At 39.9% G+C, this 22,352-nt stretch overlaps 1 protein-coding gene across 2 annotated transcripts in view; it reads right to left on the bottom strand.

Moving 5' to 3' along the window:
• Nucleotides 1-17,899, bottom strand: part of cox10 (cytochrome c oxidase assembly factor heme A:farnesyltransferase COX10) — a 138,566-nt gene extending 120,667 nt beyond the window's left edge. Inside the window, exon 1 of one of the 2 annotated variants that reach the window (XM_073025903.1) lies at nucleotides 17,761-17,899. In XM_073025903.1, coding sequence (XP_072882004.1) covers nucleotides 17,761-17,791 — 31 coding nt within the window. In that variant the 5' untranslated portion in view covers nucleotides 17,792-17,899. The remainder of the gene's footprint in view (nucleotides 1-17,760) is intronic. The other variant, XM_073025904.1, reaches the window with a different exon arrangement.
• Nucleotides 17,900-22,352: the final 4,453 nt, after the last annotated feature.

Genomic DNA, 22,352 nt, shown 5'->3' with positions numbered 1-22,352 from the left:
ACTTAAAAGTCCTTGTGCAAGACTCCCAGTTTAATTGACAGGTTGAGTCTGTGGTAAAGGAGGTAAATGGAATGTTGGCATTTATTTCAAGGGGAATAGAACATAAAAGCAAGGAGATAATGCAGAGGTTTTATAAGATGCTAGTCAGGCCACTTTTGGAGTATTGTCACCAGTTTTGGGTCCTGTATCTCAGAAAGGATATGTTGTCATTGGAAAGAGTCCAGAGGAGGTTCACGAGGATGATTCTGGGAATGAAGGGTTAACTTATGAGGAGCTTTAGGTAGCTTTGGGCCTGTACTCAGTGGAATTCAGAAGAATGCGAGGGGATCTCATTGAAAGCTACCGAACATTGAAAAGACTAGATAGGGTGATGTGGAGAGAGTGTTTCCTAGGGTGGGGGATCCAGAACTAGAGGATACATCCTCAAAATTTAGGGGCAACCTTTAGGACAGAGGTAAGGAGGAATTTTTATAGCCACAGAGTAATGAATCTGTGGAATGCTCTGCCACAGACTGCAGTGGAGGCCAAGTCTGTGGGTATATTTAAGGGTGGAAACTCTGATCGGTCAGAGCATCAAAGGATATGGCGAGAAGACAGGTGTATGGGGTTTAGTGGGATCCAGGATCAGCCATGATAGAATAGTGGAGCAGACTCAAAGGGCTGAATGGCCTAATTCTGCTCCTATGTCTTATGGTAGGCACAAGAGGCGGGGTGCTTTTGTTGCTATAAAATGAAATCAAATTCTTAGAATGAGGTGACATAGGACTGGAAGATATGGAATCTATGTCGGTAGATTAAAGAATGTAGACCCTGATGGGAGTTATATACAAGGCCTCCAAATAGTAGCCAAGATATTGGATACAAATTACAACGGGAGGTAGAAAAGACATGTCAGTAGGGCAATGTTATGATAGTGATGGGAGATTTCAATATGCAGGTAGATTGGGAAAATCAGTTTGGTGCTGGACCCCAAGAGAGGGAATAAGTGTAATGTCTCTAGATAGCTTTTTAGAACAGCCTGTGGTTGAGCCCACAAGGGGAAAGCAATTCTGGATTGGGTGTTGTGTAATGATTATGGAGCTTAAGGTAAAGGAATACTTGGGAGGCAGTGATAACCTTAAGATAGAATTCTGCAGCTTAAGAGGGAGAAGTTAAAGTCAGACACATCAGTATTATAGTGCAGTAAGTTGATTGGAAGGGGACACTAGCAGGAATGATGGCAGAACTGCACTGGCTAGAGTTTTTGGTGACAATCAAAGGCACAGGGTAGATACATCCCAAAGATAAAGAAGTATTCTAAAGGGAGGATGACAAGGGAAGTCTAAGAGAGCATAAAAACAAAGGAAGGGCATATAATATAGTAAAAAATAGTAGGAAGTGATTAAATTGTGAAGCTTTTAAAAACCAACAGAAAACAACTAATATAAAAGAGGATAACAGAAGTTTTTTTTTCAAATATATAAAGAGGAAAAGAGAGGAGAGAGTGGATATCAGACTGCTGGAAACTGATGCTAAGGAGGTATTAATGGGGGACAAAGAAATGCCAGACAAACTTATTGAGTATATTAACTCAGTCTTTACTGTGGAAAACAATAGCAGTATGCCAGAAATTCAAGAATGTCAGTTGGCAGAAATGAGGGCATTTGCTATTACTAGGAAAAAGGTGCTTGAGAAGCTGAAGGTCGATACATCACTGGATCAGATGGACTACAACCCATGGTTCAGAAAAAAGTAGCTGAAGAGATTGTGATGGCGTTAGTAATGATCTTTCAAAAATCACTAAATTCTGTAATGATTCTGGAGGACTGGAACATTGTAAATGGCACTCCACTCTTTAGGAAGGGAGGGTGGCAGAAGAAAGGAAATTAATAGACCAGTTAGCCTGATATCACTGTTGGGAATACGTTGGGGGTCCATTATCAAGGATGAGGTTTCACGGTACTTGGAGGCTCATAATACAATAGACCAAAGTTAGCATGGTTTCCTGAAGGAGAACACTTGCCTGAAAAATCTGTTGGAATTTTTTGAGGAAAAAAACAGGTAGGATAGACAAAGGAGTAGGTGGATGTTGTTTACTTGGATTTTCAGAAGGCCTTTGACAAGGTGCCACATATGAAGATGCTTAACAAGATAACAGCCCATGGTATTGCAGGAATTATACCAGATTGGATAGAAGAGTGACTGACTGGCAGGAGACAAAGAGTTGGAATAAAGAGAGCTTTTCTTGGTTGGCAGCCGGTGTCTTGTAGTGTTCCATAGGGGTTGGTGCTGGGACCGCTTCCTTTCACATTATACAGGGGCATGCAAAAGTTTGGGCACTCCTGGTCAAAATTTCTGTTATTGTGAATAGTTAAGTGAGTAGACGATAAACTGATCTCCAAAAGTCATAAAGTTAAAGATGAAACATTCTTTTCAACTTTTTAAGCAAGATTAGTGTATTATTTTTGTTTTGTACAATTTTACAGTGAAAAAAAAGAAAAGGAGCATCATGCAAAAGTTTAGGCACCCCAAGAGATTTGAGCTCTCTGGTAACTTTTACCAAGGTCTCAGACTTTAATTAGCTTGTTAGGTCTATGGCTTGTTCACAGTCATCGTTAGGAAAGGCCAGGTGATGCAAATTTCAAAGCTTTATAAACACCCTGACTCCTCAAACCTTGTCCCAACAATCAGCAGCCATGGGCTCCTCTAAGGAGCTGCCTAACACTCTGAAAATTAAAATAAATATGCCCACAAAGCAGGAGAAGGCTGTAAGAAGATAGCAAAGCGTTTTCAGGTAGCCATTTCCTCAGTTCATAATGTAATTAAGAAATGGCAGATAACAGGAACGGTGGAGGTCAAGTTGAGGTCTGGAAGACTAAGAAAACTGCTCATAGGATTGCTAGAAAGGCAAATCAAAACTCCCATTTGACTACAAAAGACGTTCAGGAAGATTTAGTAGACTCTGGAGTGGTGGTGCTCTGTTCTACTGTGCAGTGACACTTGCACAAATATGACCTTCATGGAAGAGTCATCAGAAGAAAACCTTTTCTGCATCCTCACCACAAAATGCAGCATCAGAAAGTTGCAAAGGAACATCTAAACAAGCCTGATGCATTTTGGAAACAAGTCCTGTGGACTGAAGTTAAAATAGAACTTATTGGCCACAATGAGCAAAGGTAAGTTTGGAGAAAAAAGGATGCAGAATTTCATGAAAAGAACACCTCTCCAACTGTTAAGCACTGGGGTGGATCAATCCTGCTTTGGGCTTGTGTTGTAGTCAGTGGCATGGGGAACATTTTACTGATAGGAGGAAGAATTGATTCAATTAAATACCAGCAAATTCTGGAAGCAAACATCACACCATCTGTAAAAAAAGCTGAAGATAAAAAGAGGTTGGCTTCTACAACAGGATAATAATCCTAAACACACCTCAAAATCCACAAAGGACTACCTCAAGAGGCACAAGCTAAAGGTTTTTCCATGGCCCTCACAGTCCCCCAACCTAAAGATCATCGAAAATCTGTGGCTAGACCTCAAAAGAGCAGTTCATGCAAGACGGTCCAAGAATCCCACAGAAGTAGAAGCCTTTTGCAAGGAAGAATGGGCGAAAATTCCCCAAACAAGAATTGAAAGACTCTTAGCTGGCTACAGAAAGCGTTTACAAGCTGTGATGCTTGCCAAAGGGGGTGTTACTAAGTACTGACCATGTAGGGTGCCCAAGCTTTTGCTTCAGGCCCTTTTCCTTTTATGTTATTTTGAAACTGTAAAAGATGGAAATAAACAAGTAATCTTGCTTAAAATATTAAAGAAATGTGTCGTCTTGAACTTTATGCCTTTTGGAAATCAGGTCATCTTTTAATCGCTTAGCTATTCACAGTAATGGACATTTTGACCGGGCTGCCCAGATTTTTGCATGCTACTGTATGTTGATGATTTAGAATATGAAATTGATGGATTTGTAGCCAAGTTTGTAGATGATAGAAAGATAAGTGGAGGAGCAGACAGTGTTGAGGAAGCAAGAAGCTTGCATAAGGACTTGGACTGGGAGAATGAGCAAAGGAGTGGTAAATGGAATATAGTATACAGAAATGGATGGTCATGCACTTTGAATAGACATATTCAAAGAATAGACATAGACTATTTTCTAAATAGGGGGAGAAACCAAAAAATTCAGAGGTGCAAAGGGACCTGGGAGTCATTGTGCAGTATTCCCTAGAGGTTAACTGGTTGGTTGAGTTGGCAGTAAGGTAGGCAAATGCAATGTTAGCATTCATTTTGAGTGGACTAGAATATAACATTATAGTTGTAATGCTGAGACTTTAAAAAGCATTGGTGAGACCACAGTTGACATATTGAGAGCAGTTTTGGACTTCTTAACTAAGAAAAGATAAGCTGACATTGGAGAAGGTCCAGAGGAAGTTCACAAGAATTGTTCCAGGAATGAAAGGGTTAGCATATGAGGAGTGTTTGATGGCTCTGGGCCTGTACACACTGGAGTTTAAAAGACTGAGGGGGATCTCATTGAAATTAATGAAACATTGAAAGGTCTAAAGAGTCAATGTGGGGAGAATGCTTCCTAAAGTGGATGACTCTAGGACCAATGGACCCATCCTTAGAATAGAGGGATATCCATTTAGAAAAGAGATGAGGAGAGAAGTGAATTTGTGGAATTCATTGCCAAAGACAGCTATGGAGGCCAAGCCACTGAGTATACTTAAAGCAGAAGTTGACAGTAAATTGATTAGTCAGGGGATCAGAGTTAAGGGGAGAAGGCAGGAGAATGGGATCTAGAGGTATAATAAATGAGCCATGATGGAATGACGGAGCAGACTCTATTGGCCGAGTGGCCTAATTCTGCTGCTACATCTTATGGTCCTACTACCAGGGCTGTGCACAGTCTACCTAACTAATAACAGTTACAAAAGAAACTTAAATAGAAAATTCAAGACAGAATTGGAAATAACAATCAGCAGCAATTGTTAGACACTAAAATAAACTCAAGATTCTGATAATAAAAACACATACTTCTGTTTGGTGCATGCCATTATCAAACCCTAGGTAAATAGACTAGAATCTTGCAACTCACTGCCACCTACTGAGTCTTTAATACTTAAAATGAAGCACAAACAAATTCATCTATGATTAACTATCCAGTGCCAGCTATGGCTATGAACACTCATTTTATAAATCACATGTGCTTGATACCAAGACAGGTGGTGTTGATTTTAATACTAATCTCAATAAAACCATTAAAAAAATCACATGCATTACTTGAAAATCCTATCCAATACTTGATCAATAGGGTTATACGAAATAAACTATTTGTCAATTGAAAGTTAAACTGTATTCTATTAAAATGTACAAACACAATTTCACAAATATGACGATATAATTATAGCAGTTCAAGCAATGATAAAAAAGGTAGAATATTGCTATTAATTCCATGCCAGTAAGAACTAATCATAAAATAGATTATTATAATTTAGGTTTTGTCCCTTGTAAAACTAAATATCATCTATAAACAGTAGAAATATGCTATTTTAATAATGTCAATTTAATTCAGTGTGTAATAAGATCATCTGTCTTCCAATTCAACATTTGCCTTACATTTGAAAATATTAATTCAAGCGAGCAATTAAGAAATTTACACCTAATTTCACCTCACAGAAAACACACTAATCATTAGACCAGTCATGCATTACTTTAATGTCCTGCACATTTATCATGTTAAAAAAAAAATCACTTAAACAACAATTTTCCAGAACAATGATGCAGTTGCTTTAATGCAAGCACATTAGTAAAGACGTCGATTAGGATTTGTCTTGAATCAGACAAATCCAGTTCAATTTTGACATTATTCATGCTCCACATAAATATTTAGATGAAGGTTCTCACAAATACATTATTTAATTCTTACAGTTATAAAGCCCTATGGTACCAATTACATAGAGATGCTAAAAAAAAGGCATTCCAAAGAGACAGGTTGAATAAAAGAAATGTCCTTCAATGACCTATTTAATAGTTGCAAAATAGTTAATACAACTGCTCTATATTAAATTTCCAATGCAGCAAAATTGGTTTTAGAAAAGAACATCAATGTTTTTAGCACATCACTGTGAAACGTGGGAGTTATGACAGTAGAGAAAGCGAAACTGCATGTTTCTATTTGCATCCATCTTACCCATTTCCTTGTAGCAAATTACAATGATCAGAACAATGTGTTTAACCTATTTCCTTTACTTGACTGCACATATACTTGCAGAGTATTGTCTTATTCTCAGAAAACATCAAATCTAATCAATGAATTTTTGAATTGTAGTCACAATATAGTTCCTTAAGGTTGTTATAGCCAGGAGTGATAATGGGGGTAAGCTCCCACTACCTATTAAACACTTCCAATGGCGGACATCTCAAACAGCCTCTGACGACCAAGTCTCACTCCTGGCCTTCACACATGGCTATGAAGCCCAGCAGAACAGTTTCTACTGACAACCTTAAAACCTGTTGCTTTAGGCAGATGAGGCTCATCAGCCATGGTTGGCAGCTTACCTAGAAGGGAAACTCTGATCTCAAACCCCTGCTGCCTTGTGGCTATACCCACTTATGAAGAAGGCTTCGGGAATAAACCCTGAGCAAAAATCAGGAGCAGGAGTCCCTAAGGCAGTCCTATATTGAGTGCAATCCGGACTGGCGGCTCCTGTTACCCTGCCGGTGCCAAACTGTATCGATTTCTGCCGTTCCTTTGGATTCATCAGCTGCATGGAGAGTGGGAGCCTGCTTCATTGACAACAGCTCGCTCTCTATATTGTACTGTCCTGCTTGCGTATCATGCATACAGCTGGGACGCCAATGGTCGACCACAGCCAACGGAGGGTCTCAAGACACAATGTTCAAATGGTAATGTACCAAAGCAACAAAGTAAATGAATGATTATGTTATTGTATCTGGTGGTGATATTGAGCAATGAGGAATGAATTTTGGACAAAACACATTGCTCTTACTTAAATATTGCCAACCAACCGAAACTCAAATAAGATTTCAGTTTATTATTTCATCAAGAAAACTGAGAAAACAGTGACATTTCAGCTGTCATTTTTGGAAGTTTTGAAGTCGAACAAAAGGCAGCATCAGAATAAACTAATCAGTAAAAGAAGTAATACAGATTAAAACAATATTAAAATAAGAATTGATGCTCTGGAGGTGATTTCTAGATGGGCAGACTGATAAAGGGAGAAGTAACATTAAACTTGTACAGAGCTTTAAACAGCTCTGATCACTATATTCCAAAAAAAAGTATAAAGCCACTGGAGAAGAAATTTCTGATGATGTCTTGATCAAGAGAAGTATCCATTTGTAAAGACTAAAGCCAGTTGCAGAATATTGAATGATAATTTGAGAAAGGCCTTTATGAAAGAAGTTTATTGGGATGAACATAGTTAAAATATGTGCAGCTTGACTTTCAAAACACCCTGTGATGAAGAATTTTCTCTTAAATTCCCAACTGTATTTATTGATAATCATAAACATAATTTAGTCACCAGTACTTCTGATCAGAAACTCAGAAAAACTCTTTCACCTAATGAAAATGCGAATCTCCAGTTAGGGTAGCTGCATTCACGGGGCGATTTGAGAGTGAAAAATAGAGAGAAACAAATTGACAAGGCTCAAAAAAGGAGTCTGGAAGGAGGCTTGTGACTTACTGAACTGAGAATTGTTTCTCTCCTGCAAAAGTGGTTGATTACTGTCAAATGTAATGAGGTACAGTAACAAGATTGTCTTCCATACCATCATTCAAGAGAAAACAATAACTGAGTGCAGAATTAAGTGTTAGGTACAAAGAAGGTGCAGTGCAGGTGGGGAGTAAGGTGCTAAGTCACAACAAGGTAAATTGAGAGGTCAGGAGATCATCTTATAATAATGGGGAAACATTTACATTAAATTGTGTAACAAATACAAAACCATGGATTCCTTTGACACATCTCTAATTTTTTTCCAATAGCGAGGCAAATCTTGGCCCTCATATCTTTACACAACGCAGATAAGAAATATACAGCCTTAGCACCAGGACATGTATTTGAAATATTTCAGGATTGAGTAAAAGTGATACAGGATTTCATGCTCTTAAACACATCTGACCAACATAGGTCCCTGCAGTCCTCGTCACCAAAATGAATAGTTCCATTTCCGTTGCAACATTTCCCTCTCTTCAACTGACCCCGCCTCTCAAAGTGATTATTGAATCTACTCCCACATTATCACATAAAATTATGTGCTAAAAATAAAGATAGATTGCCTGCAATCAACTTTAAATTTCTGGCCCCGAGGCAGCACTTTCATTTTAAGTCATAAATTAGATCAAAATATCCAAACCAATACATTTGCTTGTCATGTCAAAACTAAGTTACAACAACCAGCTGCTTCTGAGATAATCTCACAGAAAAACTGTGGGATCATTTACACTTTTCGACAGTCAGTGTAGATAGCAGATCTCAAATTGCTTTTGCCAGACCTTTGTCAATTATAGCCTGAAAGTTTTCAGACTTCTTTTTTTGATATACTTAACTGCAAAGAAAATCGAATGGTGAATTCATCATCTTGCAGCTGGACATCACAAAAGTGAGTCACCAGAAAAGCAGCAAACTATTACATGAACAATGACTGACAAAAGTTATCTTCAACCATCGTCTAGACATCCAGTAGTTTAGAAGCCATTAGAAGTGCCAAAACAGCTGCACTTTTCAGAAACAAGAACGCAATAAGTTGCTAACATCTTTCCAAAATTATAGGTTCTCTACAGTGCACCAAAGGAAGAGAATGCCCAGGTAAAGTGTGCATAATACGTGTCACATAACATGATAACTCGAATTCGGTCAAAACACTCATGCATCTTTAGTACTTTTGTATTTTTTCAATTTAGGTTTTCTGAACCTGGAAAGGGTGAGCAGACAATCAACACTCAAACATGCCCAATGAATTAGCAGCTGAGACATATATAAGAAATGATTCATTGTCAAAACTGTTCCTCCTTTCAATGTCTGGTTTCTAATTCCCATACAAAAGGGGAAAGAGAGTGGGGGGAGGGAGTTGGGGTTGGAGATTTACATCTGCCATTGTTCCAAGAAAATACAATCTTATTTCTTGATTCAAGTCAGATCTTTCTGATTAAAGAGTCTGGCAGCAAACCCCCACCCCTCTTATGTTCAGTCACTCTCATCCAGCACACGAGCTGAAATGTGATCCCACCACCAGCCACATCTTCCTCTCCCTACCCCTTTCTGCATTCAACAGAGACCAATCTATACACGAGGTCCTCTGCTGTACTTCTACTCATGGCGTATAGGCAGAGACCAAAGACCACAACACCAGAGGTGAGGACCTAGAAGCTATGGTCAAAAGAGGCAGAGGAATACTTACAGAATGCTTTGAGTTGGTGGACTGGACAATATTCAGGGGGTCATCTCAGAATATAAATTAATACACACAGTTGTCACTGACTTCATCAAGACCAGTGCGGATAAGTGTGTGCCTTTAAGAACATACCGCACATAGCCAAACCAAATGCTGTGGATGAACCAGAAATTCGTAGTCTGCTAAATTCTAGATCTGTGGCATTCAATACTGGTGATCGACATCTATAGTCCAGGTACGACCTAAGGAAATCTATTTGAAGAGTGAAGAAACCATTTCAATTGAAATTCAAGATGGAATTAGATGTACATTAGCTCTGGCAGGGTTTACAGGCAATTACTTCCTACAAAACCAAACTTAATATCATGAATGGCTGTGATGCTTCACTCCCAGATGAGCTTCAAAATGACAACAATCATACAAGAGCCCAAGAAGAGCAGGGTGAGCTTCCTCAATGAGTATTGCCCAGTTGCACTCACAACTGCTGTGATGAAGTGCTTGGAGTGATTGCTCATGGCTAGAATCAACTTCTGGAAGGACCTGGACCTGTCAACCTGAAATTATTAACCTGCTCAGTTGAGGAAAAACACCAGAGACACGAAATTACCTCTGAAGCGGTTTTTATTCAGAGAGGAGTTCGCAGCCCCATGCACATCGGGTGTAAGGTAGCCAACTCCCAATTTGTCGGTTTACAAAGGTAATACTTATACCCAAAAGCAGGGTACTACATTCGCAAATATGGTTACCGATTCAAATCCATCAATTGATTGGCTATTGCATAGCTAAGCACGCGAAATACTCGGAATAAGCATTGACGCAAGCGTAATACTTGGAAGGGTATGGACGCAAGCAAAACACTCGAAATAGGTATATAGCTCAAAATACTTTGCCGAACACATTGTCTTGTGGTCGCAAGGTTCCTCTTCTTTGTGGTGGCCACATGCTGTCTGGCACCTTAATTTAGCTACAACTTCCCTGTTCTCCTACACTTCCCCAATGACGTATCCTCTCCCTGGTCCTGTCTACATAGTTTGCTACACTTACCCCTCACCCACCCCTTCTACACGTACCTCTTACCCTCTTCACATTCTCAGACCCACTACAGTTGCCTATTACCACAATTGGTCTACAGCGGAAGCAATCTCACTGGCTCTTTACTTGGCTTTGGATCACCTAGATAACAGTAATACTGAAGTCAGGCTGCTGTTTATTGATTACAGCTCAGCGTTCATACCCTCAGTTCTAATCAACAAGCTCCAAAACCTGGGCCTGAGTACCTCTGTCTGCAACTGGATCCTTGACTTCCTCACTGGGAGACCAGTCAGTACAGATTAGAAATAACATCTCCTCACTGACAACACTGACTCAGCTCAAGGATGTGTGTTTAGCCCACTGCTCCACTTTCTCTAAACCAATGGCTGTGTGGCTAGATACAGCTCAAAATGCATTTATATATTTGCCAATGACAACATTAATGTTGGCAGAATTTCAGATAGTGACGAGGAGGCAGTCAGCTGGTTAAGTGGTGTCACAACCATGCCTTGTACTCAGAAAGATCAAGGAACTGACTGTGGACTTCAGAAAGGGAAATCCAAGGGAACACACACAGCCCTCATCGAAGGATCAGGAGTGGAAAGGGTGAGCAGTTTAAAGGTCTGGGTGTCAAATTCTGAAGGTCTGTCCTGGGCCCAAGATATTGATGAAATTACACAGAAGGCACGAGAGCCGCTATTTTTCATTAGGAGTTTGAGGAGAATTGGTTCAGCACCAAAGACACACAAATTTCTACAGATGTATCGTACAGAACATCCTAGTTATTTTATTTTATAAATATACACTTCTTACTGTAATTTATAGTTCGTATTATTTATGGATTGCAGTATACTGCTGCTGCTGAACAACAGTTTTTACAACATATGCCAGTGACTCAGATTCGTAAATGACGTACAGAAAGGAGAAAGGGAACTTACTGACATGTTGTCATGACAATAACCTTTTCCTCAATGTCAACAAAACAAAAGAACTTGTCGTTGGCTTCAGAGAGTGGGCAGGTGCACGTGCTCCTGCCGCTATGAACAGTGATTAGGTTGTGAGGGTTGAAAGCTTCAAGTTTCTTGGTGTGAACATCACCACTGGTCCAACCACATTGACGTCATGGCCAAGAGAGCTCACCAAGGCTTCTCCCTCCTCAGGAATTGGTGCAGTCTCACCAATGTCCTCAAAGTTCAAAGTATGTATACATTATACAACTTGGAGATTCATCTCTTAACAGGCAGCCATGAAACAAAGAAACCCAACAACAAATTATAATATACACACAATATATATAGAAGACTGTCTAATATCTAATATGCAGAGAATAACAAATCGTCCATAAAAACTAAAAAACAACCCATAAAAAAGACTGAATACCCAACGTGCAATGAAAAAAGATCATGCAAACAATAAGCACAAGCAAATAGCATACCTGAACTGATGACTGTAAAGAGATTTCCACAGTTCAGCAACTGTCATGGAACAGCAATCTGAACCACATTGTACCTCACCTTGGGCCTCGACACCCTGACCCCGTGCTTAAATCGGCATCCGAACAATAGGTAAAGAAATAATGCAACATCCCAACTCTTGTTCTCAATGCCTCAACCAATGAAGCAAACATACCATTCACCTTCTTCACTGCTCAGTCTAACTGTGGCACTGCTTTCATGGAGTTATGTACTTGTAGGTTTCTCTATTCTACAACACTTTCCAGTGCCCTGCATTCAATGTGTATATCCTGCCTTGGTTTAATTTCCCAAAATGCACCACTTCACACTTGTCTAAATTAAATTCCATCTCCATTCTTTGCCCACTTTCCTGGTCGATCTAGATTCTGTTGTAATTTTAGACAATGAACTTCATTGTTCACAACACCACCAGCAAAGACTTACTAGGCCAGATTGAAAAGGTCAGGGTGTCAGGGCCCAAAGTGAGCTACGGGCCGGTTCAGATCACTGCTCCATGATTTCCCCCCACTCCCCCCCCGCATTCTCATCCGAACTGTTCATATGGCAGACAACAGCGTACCCAGCACTGACTCTGCAACACACCACAGGTCACAGGCCTCCAATCTGAAGAATAACCATCCATTGCAACCGTATGATTCCTTCCATCAAGTTACTTTTGTATCATCCTGGATCCCATACAATCCAATCTTCTGAACCAATCTACAACAGGATTCAGTTAAAGTCCACACAGACATCTACAGCCCTGTCCTTATCAATCTTCTTGTTCAGTTCTTCAAAACACTGCAAATACCTCCTCACGGGTCTGAGGACTGGATGCAGAAACAGAGTAGCAGTGGTCTGTGCTATTCATTTTTTATTTTTGCAGCAGCCTGGCTTTCATTACATACATGCTGCATGTGTGTAAAGAAGTCTCATACCAAATTCATTAACATTACTGCCAAGTAGCTACAATTTAGCTTGCCATGACAGCTCAAATACGAATGGCAGAGCACTCTCCACAATGAAGACATTTTTATTAACTTGGTTCCTCAGATCACACAGAAGCTCGATATGACTGAATGGAATCCCATTCAGTTCTAGCACCTTCTAGGTACTAGAAAGGCATCTTAGGAGAACGATGGCGCCTAATGGCGACTCCTGTGTTTGCAATTTCAGAAACAGCTCTATTTCTATCTTTAACATCTGTACTTTACCCTTTCAAGGTTCTTTTGAAGACCCTGACCTGGAGTTACACACTGACTTCGGTTCTTTACAGGAATGGGACTCGCTCCTGGGGTCTCACAACTGGCCGCTATTTGATATGCCAAGGACGCGGCCTAGAAGACTAACGCACCTTCAGAGTTTCGGGATTTCGTGGCTCTGGAGGTGGGTGGACTCAAGGTCGGTGCCGCCACAGTAAATTGCTGTGTCGTGGGAGACGGAAGGTCGAAAGCAGCATGTTGGATGCTGGCTGTGTGCCCAGAGACCCGAGCTCTTTGGGTACAGAGCTCAGAAGAAGCGACGCAACAGACTTTTAACATCGTAAATCAGCGAGTTATTGTTATGGCTCCCCTCTTGCTGTGAAACTGGGATATCTCTTTCTCACCTTGGGGGGGGGGGGAAGAGGAGGAAGGAGAGAGAGGGAGGGAGGGAGGGAGGGAGAGAGGGAGAGAGGGAGAGAGGGAGAGAGAGAGAGAGAACACCTGTGATATGTCGAATTAACGGGTGAACGAATAGTCTTTGGGGTACTGCAAATCTGTGTCTTTATTGATGCTTTGCTGCATGCTTGAGTGCTCAGTGGGGGTGCCGATGCTTTTTTTCCTGGTGTGGGAGGGGGTGGGTCATTGCTCTACTGCTGCTTATGTGTGGGTGGGGGGAGCTGGGGGGGCTTTGGGGTTCTAACATTTAACAGTCATTCATTCTTTTTTTGGGGCACTCTGTTTATATGGATGTTTGCGAAGAAAAAGAATTTCAGGATGTATATTGTATACATTTCTCTGACATTAAATGTACCTTTGAAACCTTTCTAGATTCAATATTAGGCATCTAAAAATATAGGATGCATGTTGTCAATGACAAACCTCATCTGCATAGCTATGTGTTCACTCTGCCGACTGGATTCTGGGATCAAAGACTGAACAGTTACTCTCCAAAGAACAGAGGGACCCAATGACCATACATGCACTTCATTAGAAGCCAAAAGCAAAGTTCCTTCCCATGGTCACTTCTTACTTATCTCTGAGCTGCAAATACTGGATGATTTCACTCAAAATGTGCTTGATAAAGAGGTTTAAATGTGTCAGAGAACTGCTCCCTGAACACTCCAGACAGACATGCTTGCCTGCTAAGACTACTTCTACCCACTCCCTCTTTGTTCACTGACATATCCAGCTCTCTAGCCCACTGCTTATTGTACAGGTTGTACAGTGTTGCAAGGAAACCATGTTAGAAACCATCATTTTTACTGAAGCCTGAAGTCAGTAAAATGTATAACAGCCTTTGCCTTACAACTAAAAATCAACAAACATGCAAAATTATAGTAATTGACAGAAAAAAAATACCAAAGAACTTAACCTATAATCTGTTGATAATCACTTTAAGTATTGATGGTGAACTGTTCTTCTTTCTGTTTAACACCTTAAAAGCCTTGTCAGATTAAGATTTGATTTTTGAATTTTCACTTCTGTTCTCATCAATATTGTATCTGCTAGAAATTATCCTACAAATTGCTGAGTTTGTGGTGAGCAAGGAGAATGCGATGTTAGCATTCATTTCAAGAGGACCAGAATATAAAAACAAGGATGTAATGCTGAAATTTTATAAAGCACCGGTGAGGCCTCACTTGGAGTATTGTGAGCAGGTTTGGGCCCCTTATCTTAGAAATGATGTGCTGAAACTGGAGAGGATTCAAAGGAGGTTCATGAAAATGATTCCAAGATTCAGTGGCTTGTCATATGAAGAATGTTTGATGGCTCTGGGCCTGTATTCACTAGAATTCAGAAGAATGAGGGATGACCTCATTGAAAGCTATCCAATGGTGAAAGTCCTTGACAGACTGGATATGGGGCAGATGCTTCCTATGGCAGGGGAGTAAGACCAGAGGGCACACCCTCAGAATATTGGGGTGTTCTTTTAGAATGGAGATGAGGAAGAATTTTGTTAGCCAGAGTGATGAATCTGTGGAATCCTTCACTGCAGGCAGCTGCAGAGGCCAAGTCTTTATGAATACTTGAGGCAGAGGTTAACTCATTCTTGATTGGTCTCTCATGACAGGATACAGGGAGAAGGAAGGAGGTGGGAGCTGAGAGGACAATTGGATCAGCCATGACAAAATGGTGCAGCAGACTTGATAGGCCAAGTAGCCTAATTCTGCTCCTATATCTTATCTTATAAACGATGATGAATACTCATACCACACAAGAAAAATACAAATCCATTTTTTGTGCAATTTAAATCACACTGCAACTTCAGGTCCTTCAGTTCTGACATCTCAGCAGCTTTCTCAGAAATTATATTAACTTCACTTTTCTGTGCTATTCTGAAGGAAATAACTTCAAAGATATCAGAACATTCAAAAACACTGGCAATCATAGCAAATTAAGTATTTTTAATACACAGTCTCTGCTTTAACATAGACAAAAGTGACAGTGAGTTACAATCACCAACATAACATTAATAAAAAAGTCTTTTGGATTTCACAGAAAAAATACATGTTGACCAGAACACCAAAATATTTCTCACTTTTCTTTGTATAGTACTGTCACATGATGAAAGGCAAGATATCTGTTTAACACATCAACCATATATGAATTTTGAGCACTTTAATTTCCTCTAGTTCAGATTTACCTTGGAAAATATAACACTTTAAAGAGGAAAATAAAAACAATATAAAAATCATTAACTGCAGATGGTGATAATTGAAGTTGAAAACAGAAAATGCTAGAAACATTTAAAAGATCAGACAGCATCTGTGAAAAGAGATATGTTAATGTCAAGTTAGAGATTTTAATCAGAAAACAAATTTTAGAAATAAATGGGGGCTTCAAATTTTAATTAAATGTTAGATGCTATAGAACATGTCTGGATTTTCAAAGTTACCATTAGAACATTGTTTGAAAGTAAAGTCTTCTACTAAATCCCATTTATCTTTGTTGTTATCAACATGCTAATCACAACAATATATCTTAAGGCTTTTAAAACAGCATCAGTACACAATTCATTTGCATTCTCATAAAGCCTGCTCCAATAACTATGAATATGATGTCAAGCACCAATCATTACTGTATTCAGGTTATAAAAATCCTAACCCAGGATAGTTGATGTATGATAGAAATTGATTTATGTAACTACAAGCAAACATATTCCATGTGATGTTATGCTGTCAATATACACATATAATCATCAATTGAATGTAACAGTTCTGATTACCATGAAAGGCAGAAGCATTTTAACAATTTAATATAAATCCCCTATTTGGATTCAAATTATTCTATAAATCTCTCTTTTTGTATCCCAAGGTTACTACAAAGTACAGTGTAATTATTCACTATTCATACAAGCGTAATGATTTGAGCTTTTAGTCAAAAGTAGAAAACAAATTCAGCAGTCAGTAACTTCAAAGAAAAATACATTCAAGTTTTCATCTCAGATTCTCACTATACACCACCAACAAAATGAGTGGAGACATTTAAGGGGGATTGGTGCAGGAAGCTTTTCACACAGACAATACTGGATATCTGAAGCAAGCTACTCAAGGGAGGTAGCAGAGGGAGATACAATAACAATGCTTGAAATACTTTTGGATTGGTACTCAAAAGGGAGACAAAAGAGGGACTGTAGATGCTGGAAACCTCGAAGAACAAGCTCAAGGTGTTCAAGGAACTCCAGAATAAAGGAGTAAGGGAGGGGGAGGACAACAAGCTAGCAGGTGATAGCTGAATCCAGATAAGGGGAGAAGGCAAAGGGCTGAAGAAGCAAGAATCTGATAGGAGAGGACTGTAGAAAACAGAATTAAGGGAAGAGGTGGGAAACCAGTAGGAATGGGTCACAGGGTCAAGGGAAAAGAAGGGCGTGGACAGAGGGGAATGGTTATTGGAAGGTAGATAAATCTATGCTGATGCAGTCAAGTTTGAGGCTAACAAGACGGAATGGGGTGTTGCTCCTCCAGTCTGCACCTAGCCTTAACGCAGCAGTAGAGGAGGTTGTGGCCAGACACGTCAGTATGGGAATGGGAAACTAAAATGGCTATCCATCGGGGGATCTTGACTGTTACGACGAACGGAACAAAAGTACACGACAACGCGATCCCCCAATCTGCGTCAAGTCTCACAGATAAAGAGGAAGCCGCATCGGATGCAATGTGACAGTGACAGATTCAGGCGTGAAGTGCTGCCCGAACTCGAAGGACTGCTTGTATCTTACACGTTTAAAAGGATACAGATTAACATTGGTCAGTAGGGACGAGGTGCACAAAAGGACCCACTATTGTGCTGTACGCTTATTAAATGTTAGCCACCGGTTAATTCCCTCTAGAGAAAATGTGCAGCGAGCTGTGAAACCTTGAATTTGAAATAACGTTTTAGAAGCGGGATTACAATGGGTTGTTTTTACGAGTGATGCATTTACGGGGAAGACTATAGATTATTTTCAATTCAATCTACACAAGTCCTGGGCATTTACTTCAAACATAGCACATGGTTTAAACGTAACATATGTATTTAGGAAAACCCCGTTATCCATTGTTTCTTGGGCGCCCGGAGTGTTTGAAATCAAGGTTGGCAAGGTCAACCGGAAGTTATGAGAATTACATAGAACTTTAATTTCTATCGCTCTTCCTCCCCATAGTCAACTTGCAACGATTTTCTGACCTTGTTCGGCACACACGTACCTGGCAACAGCCTACATGACACACTGTACATGGTCTATTTATAGCAGAGAAGCCGTTTGTCGGATCTCCTCTCCTCATTTACTGCAGGCCGCCATCTTGATCCACGTTTTGACCCAGACCAACGTTCACTTCCAGGTCTCTGCTTCCGGTCGCTGTTCGCGACGGAGAAACAGTTGTCACGGCAACGAGGTTTGGCCTTTCGCAGTTCCAGGTGAGAGGAGTAGGCTGCTAGCGCCGGGATTACTGAGTAATTGGCTAAGAAAGGATTTTTAAAACTCGCTCTACCCACTGGCCCTAGCATTTGTTAGATCAAAGCCGTAAATGTATTAATGTTCTCCCCCCCAGCAAATCGATCCAAAACGCCACCACATCTCCCTCACCACAGGCGCAGCTCGCCCGGCTGAGTTCCCTCATCAGACTGATCTTTTGCTCCTCCCTTCCAGGCCTAAGGTGTTTTCTACCACTTTGATATACTTAATTATGGACTGATCTGCCTGATTGACCTGGAAAAACAAAGTTTCACTGTACCTTGGAACATATGACAATAATTATAACTTACTCGGAGGAGTGTCTCCCGCACATTTCCAATAGTGCTCCTAGCTGTTCCGAGCCTGGGACCGCTCTTCTGCTCCTTGTTACACACCTGCTTGTGCAGACGTTCAGGAGCACTGGATTCTGGCTTGAGCCTAGTGTTCTGAAAGCAGTGGTAGTCTCCTGGTCCTCTGCTTGAAGGATGTGTTATTCCTGTGGGGTAGTGCAGCCACCCTCTCCCTCAGCTTGTATAATCTTCCTGCTGAATCTGCATCAGTTTGGAAACGAGAACATCTGCAGATGCTGGAAATCCAAACAACACACACACACAATGTTGGAGGAACTCAGCAGGCCAGGCAGCATCTGTGGAAAAGAGACATCGACTGTACGCTATTCCATAGATGCAGTGTGGCGTGCTGAGTTCCTCCAGCATTTTGTGTGTATTGTCTGCATCAGTTTAGACCTGGTACGAGCAAGTACAGAGATCCATGGGGAGAAACAGCTATGTGCTAAATAAAAGATTATTGTGTGATTTATTTCATTTAAACAATTGTTTCTGTACATCTTTTTAAGTGATATTTGTGAAATAATTTAATCTTTTCATAATATTTTGAATGTCTTCATCAATCGTTACCATCCACTAATAAATTTCAATAAATCTGGGCTAGTTTTGAATTATAGTGCCTCAGTTTTGGCTAAGTCCTTTTGGAGGGTGGAGTTAATCACCTGTACTTGAATAGGCCCAGCACTGGGAGAAGATCTCTTAACCAAAGACTGCTCTTAGGGCACATTTGAAGAAATGGTCATCCAAGGAAAAGCAACTGATTATCTCACATGGCTTACTGGTCAATGGAAGATCTGACCTGGTGATTTTCAAAAATAAAAGAGCACACTTACTTACTTTCCCTCTACCAAACAATTCAGATATTGCTACTGAGAGGTCGGGTGTGAACAGATAGCGCTCATTCCTTACCCCACAATTTTGACCATTGTGTCTGCTGGACGTCTCCAGGACAGATTCTGTATTCTCAGGATTGTTTTGGGAATTCAGGAAACATTGTCCTTGGGAAATCTAGGCTGAGAAAAATATATAGTAATTAAAGGAAAGATATCAATATTGAATAGGATAATTTCTCCATAAATTCTGAGACTTGTTTATAAGTGATTGATTAGAATTTCTCTAATTCTGTCCTGACTGTATACAGCTTAAATCACTCCAGTAGTGGTGATTGCAATTAACACAGCTGAGTGCTAAGCTCTGCAATTCCACCAAACACCTCTCCACCTCTTTCCTCCTTTGAGGCACCCCTCATGACCTTTAAACAAGCATTAGAACATATGCCAAATTTTGTTTCATAATGCCATTATCAACATGGTTGGGTGCATGTTAAAGGAGCTATATAATTATAAGTTGTAGCTCTTATTTAGTAAATTGTATTGTGCTTGAATTGGTCAATTTTATGTATTATATAACACTATTTTTAAAATCCTAAAATTTAACAGTAGCACTTTATAAGGAGTACTAAGCAACCAAATTAAAGTTTTCAGAAACAGTTTGATACTGTTTAACATTTGCACATGTTTCATAAATTTACATTTTTAATTGCATCAAAATTGAATAGACCAATATTAGGATTAAACATTACTATTTGGACATTAGCAATATGTGGCATCTTGACCTTCCTAATGTCCACATACTAGTATATGCCACTCTTTAAGACATAAGTTAACAATATTTCTATTTCCTTTTACTGTACATTATTTGAATGTCATTGATTCATTGATTCATTCAACCATTCAAAGTTAGAATATCTCACTCAATCAATTATCATCGAGCCCAATACACAGACAGTTAAAGTTACTTGCAAGCTGAGATAATATATGAAGAAACTAAATTTATTAACTATATGTTGTGTCAGCATAATAGCACTAACAAATATACAAGCTTCATTTAAAAATCTTAAAAAGAACACTGATGCTGGAAATATGAAATAAAGTCTGATGAATGGTCTTTGACCCCTAACACTAACTGTTTCTCTTTCCACAGATGTTGCCTCATCTAAAAAAAAATGATGTCAAGCAGTTGTTAGTGCAGATGGTTAAAGGAATTAGGTTTAAATGTAATCTCTAAAAATGTTTAGTAGAGAATTGCAGAAGTTTAGAGAGGAAATTCCAGTTCTTTTGGCTTTAGCAGCTGAAACCACAAATGCTAAAGATAATTTTTGAGTGTTAATACTTTCATACTTTAAACTGAATATTCAGTTATTTATGCAATATCTTCTGATTTATGGATCAATACTATTCTGGACCTTTTGTTGATTTTGTAGTTAATATCTAAGGCACCACAGGGTGACTAAAATATTTTTGATACAAAGTAAGTGTATGAAATCATACAGTGGCTTCAAAGTTGAAAGTACAATTTATTATCAGAGTGCACACATGTCGCCACAACACAACCCTGAGATTCTGTTTCTGTGGGCATACTTAGCAAATATATTAAATAGAAATGAAACAGGATACATCAGGATGCTCTTTATCAATTACAGTTCACCATCGTCCCCTCTAGACTAATCAGTAAACTCCCAAGACCTAATCCTCAATACCCCCTTGTGTAATTGGATTCCGGATTTCCTCACTTGTAAACCCCAGACAGTCGGTTTGGCAAAAACATCTCTTCCACAGTCTCCATCAGCACAGGAGCACCTCAGGGGTGGATGCTTAGCCCCTTGCTCCACTTGCTTTACACCTATGACTGTGTGGCTAAGTATAGCACCAACACCATATGCATGTTTGCTAATGGCACTAGTGTTATGGGCTGTATCAAAGGTGATGATGAATCAGCGTACAGGAGGGAGATTGAAAACTTGGCTAAGTAGTGTAATAACAGCAACCTCTCACTCAATGCAAATAAGACCAAGGAGCTGATAGTAGACTTCAGGAGAGGGAAACCAGAGGTCCATGAGCCAGTGTTCATCGGAGGATCAGAGGTAGAGAGAGTCAGTAACTTTAAATTCCTGGGTGTAACTATCTCTTAAGGACTCTTTTATCTTGTTACTTCATGCTTGTTATTTATTGCTATTTATTTATTATCTGCATTTGCACAGTTTGTCTACAGTTCCTAATGTTTACAGTTTAAAGATCCTATTTACACTTACTGTTTGCAGTTTTGATAGTTAGGGTGCACCTATCACTATATAGTGGCTTCATTTAGAGTGAATGCAATAAATTGATAGTTTCCATTAAACAAAAATCTTCCAACTTTTTAACATTTAATTGAAATTAAACTTCTGTTACCTTTTCTCAAATTTTTGCTTATCTATTCGGTTGAGCATCAGGCCATTCCTAACTCCTGATACAGTCTGCAGAATCTATTGGACACTGCATTCCTTCCATCACACATGCAAATTCCTTGGGCAGGGGAAAGAAACAGAGAGCTACTTTAGGATGGGAATTTTCTCAAAATCATTCCTTCCTGGAAATCAAACTGCTGACGTTAATGAATTTTAGTTACCTCACAATGCATACCTTCTGCAGAACCTCATCAAGTTGGTGAGATCATTACACCGAAGATACCGGAGGAGAGAACGGGGGCGACGATGAGGAAGGGATGGATGCTTGAAGTACAGGAGACCCCGGGGGATGCGCTTCTTGAAAACAGGTTCACCCTTTTGGAAGCTTTCGGGACAGAAGACACTGCCAGGTCTGCAAGTCAAAAATTGGCACTGAAGCAAAGCTGAAGAGACAGATGACAGGCAGAGCCGTGGTAGTAGGGGACTCCATAGTGAGAGTTACAGAAAGGGGTTTCTGCGGCAACAGGCGGGATTTAAGGATGGTGTGTTGCCTCCCTGGAGCCAAGATCCAGGACGTCACGGACCGATTGTAGGGCATCCTCAAGGGTGAAGGTGAACAGCCGGAAGTGGTAGTGCATGTTGGCACAAATGACATTGGGAAGAAGAGGAAAGAAATTCTGCAGAGTGACTTCAGAGAATTCGGAAGAAGGCTGAAAAGCAGGACCTCCAGGGTGGTTATCTCCGGTTTGCTTCCAGTTCCTCATGCTGGTG

Source organism: Hemitrygon akajei, chromosome 22, assembly GCF_048418815.1.
Source record: "Hemitrygon akajei chromosome 22, sHemAka1.3, whole genome shotgun sequence".
Lineage (NCBI taxonomy): Eukaryota > Metazoa > Chordata > Chondrichthyes > Myliobatiformes > Dasyatidae > Hemitrygon > Hemitrygon akajei.
The sequence above is the reverse complement of the archived record's forward strand: the minus strand, read 5'-3'. Positions and strand labels throughout refer to the sequence as shown.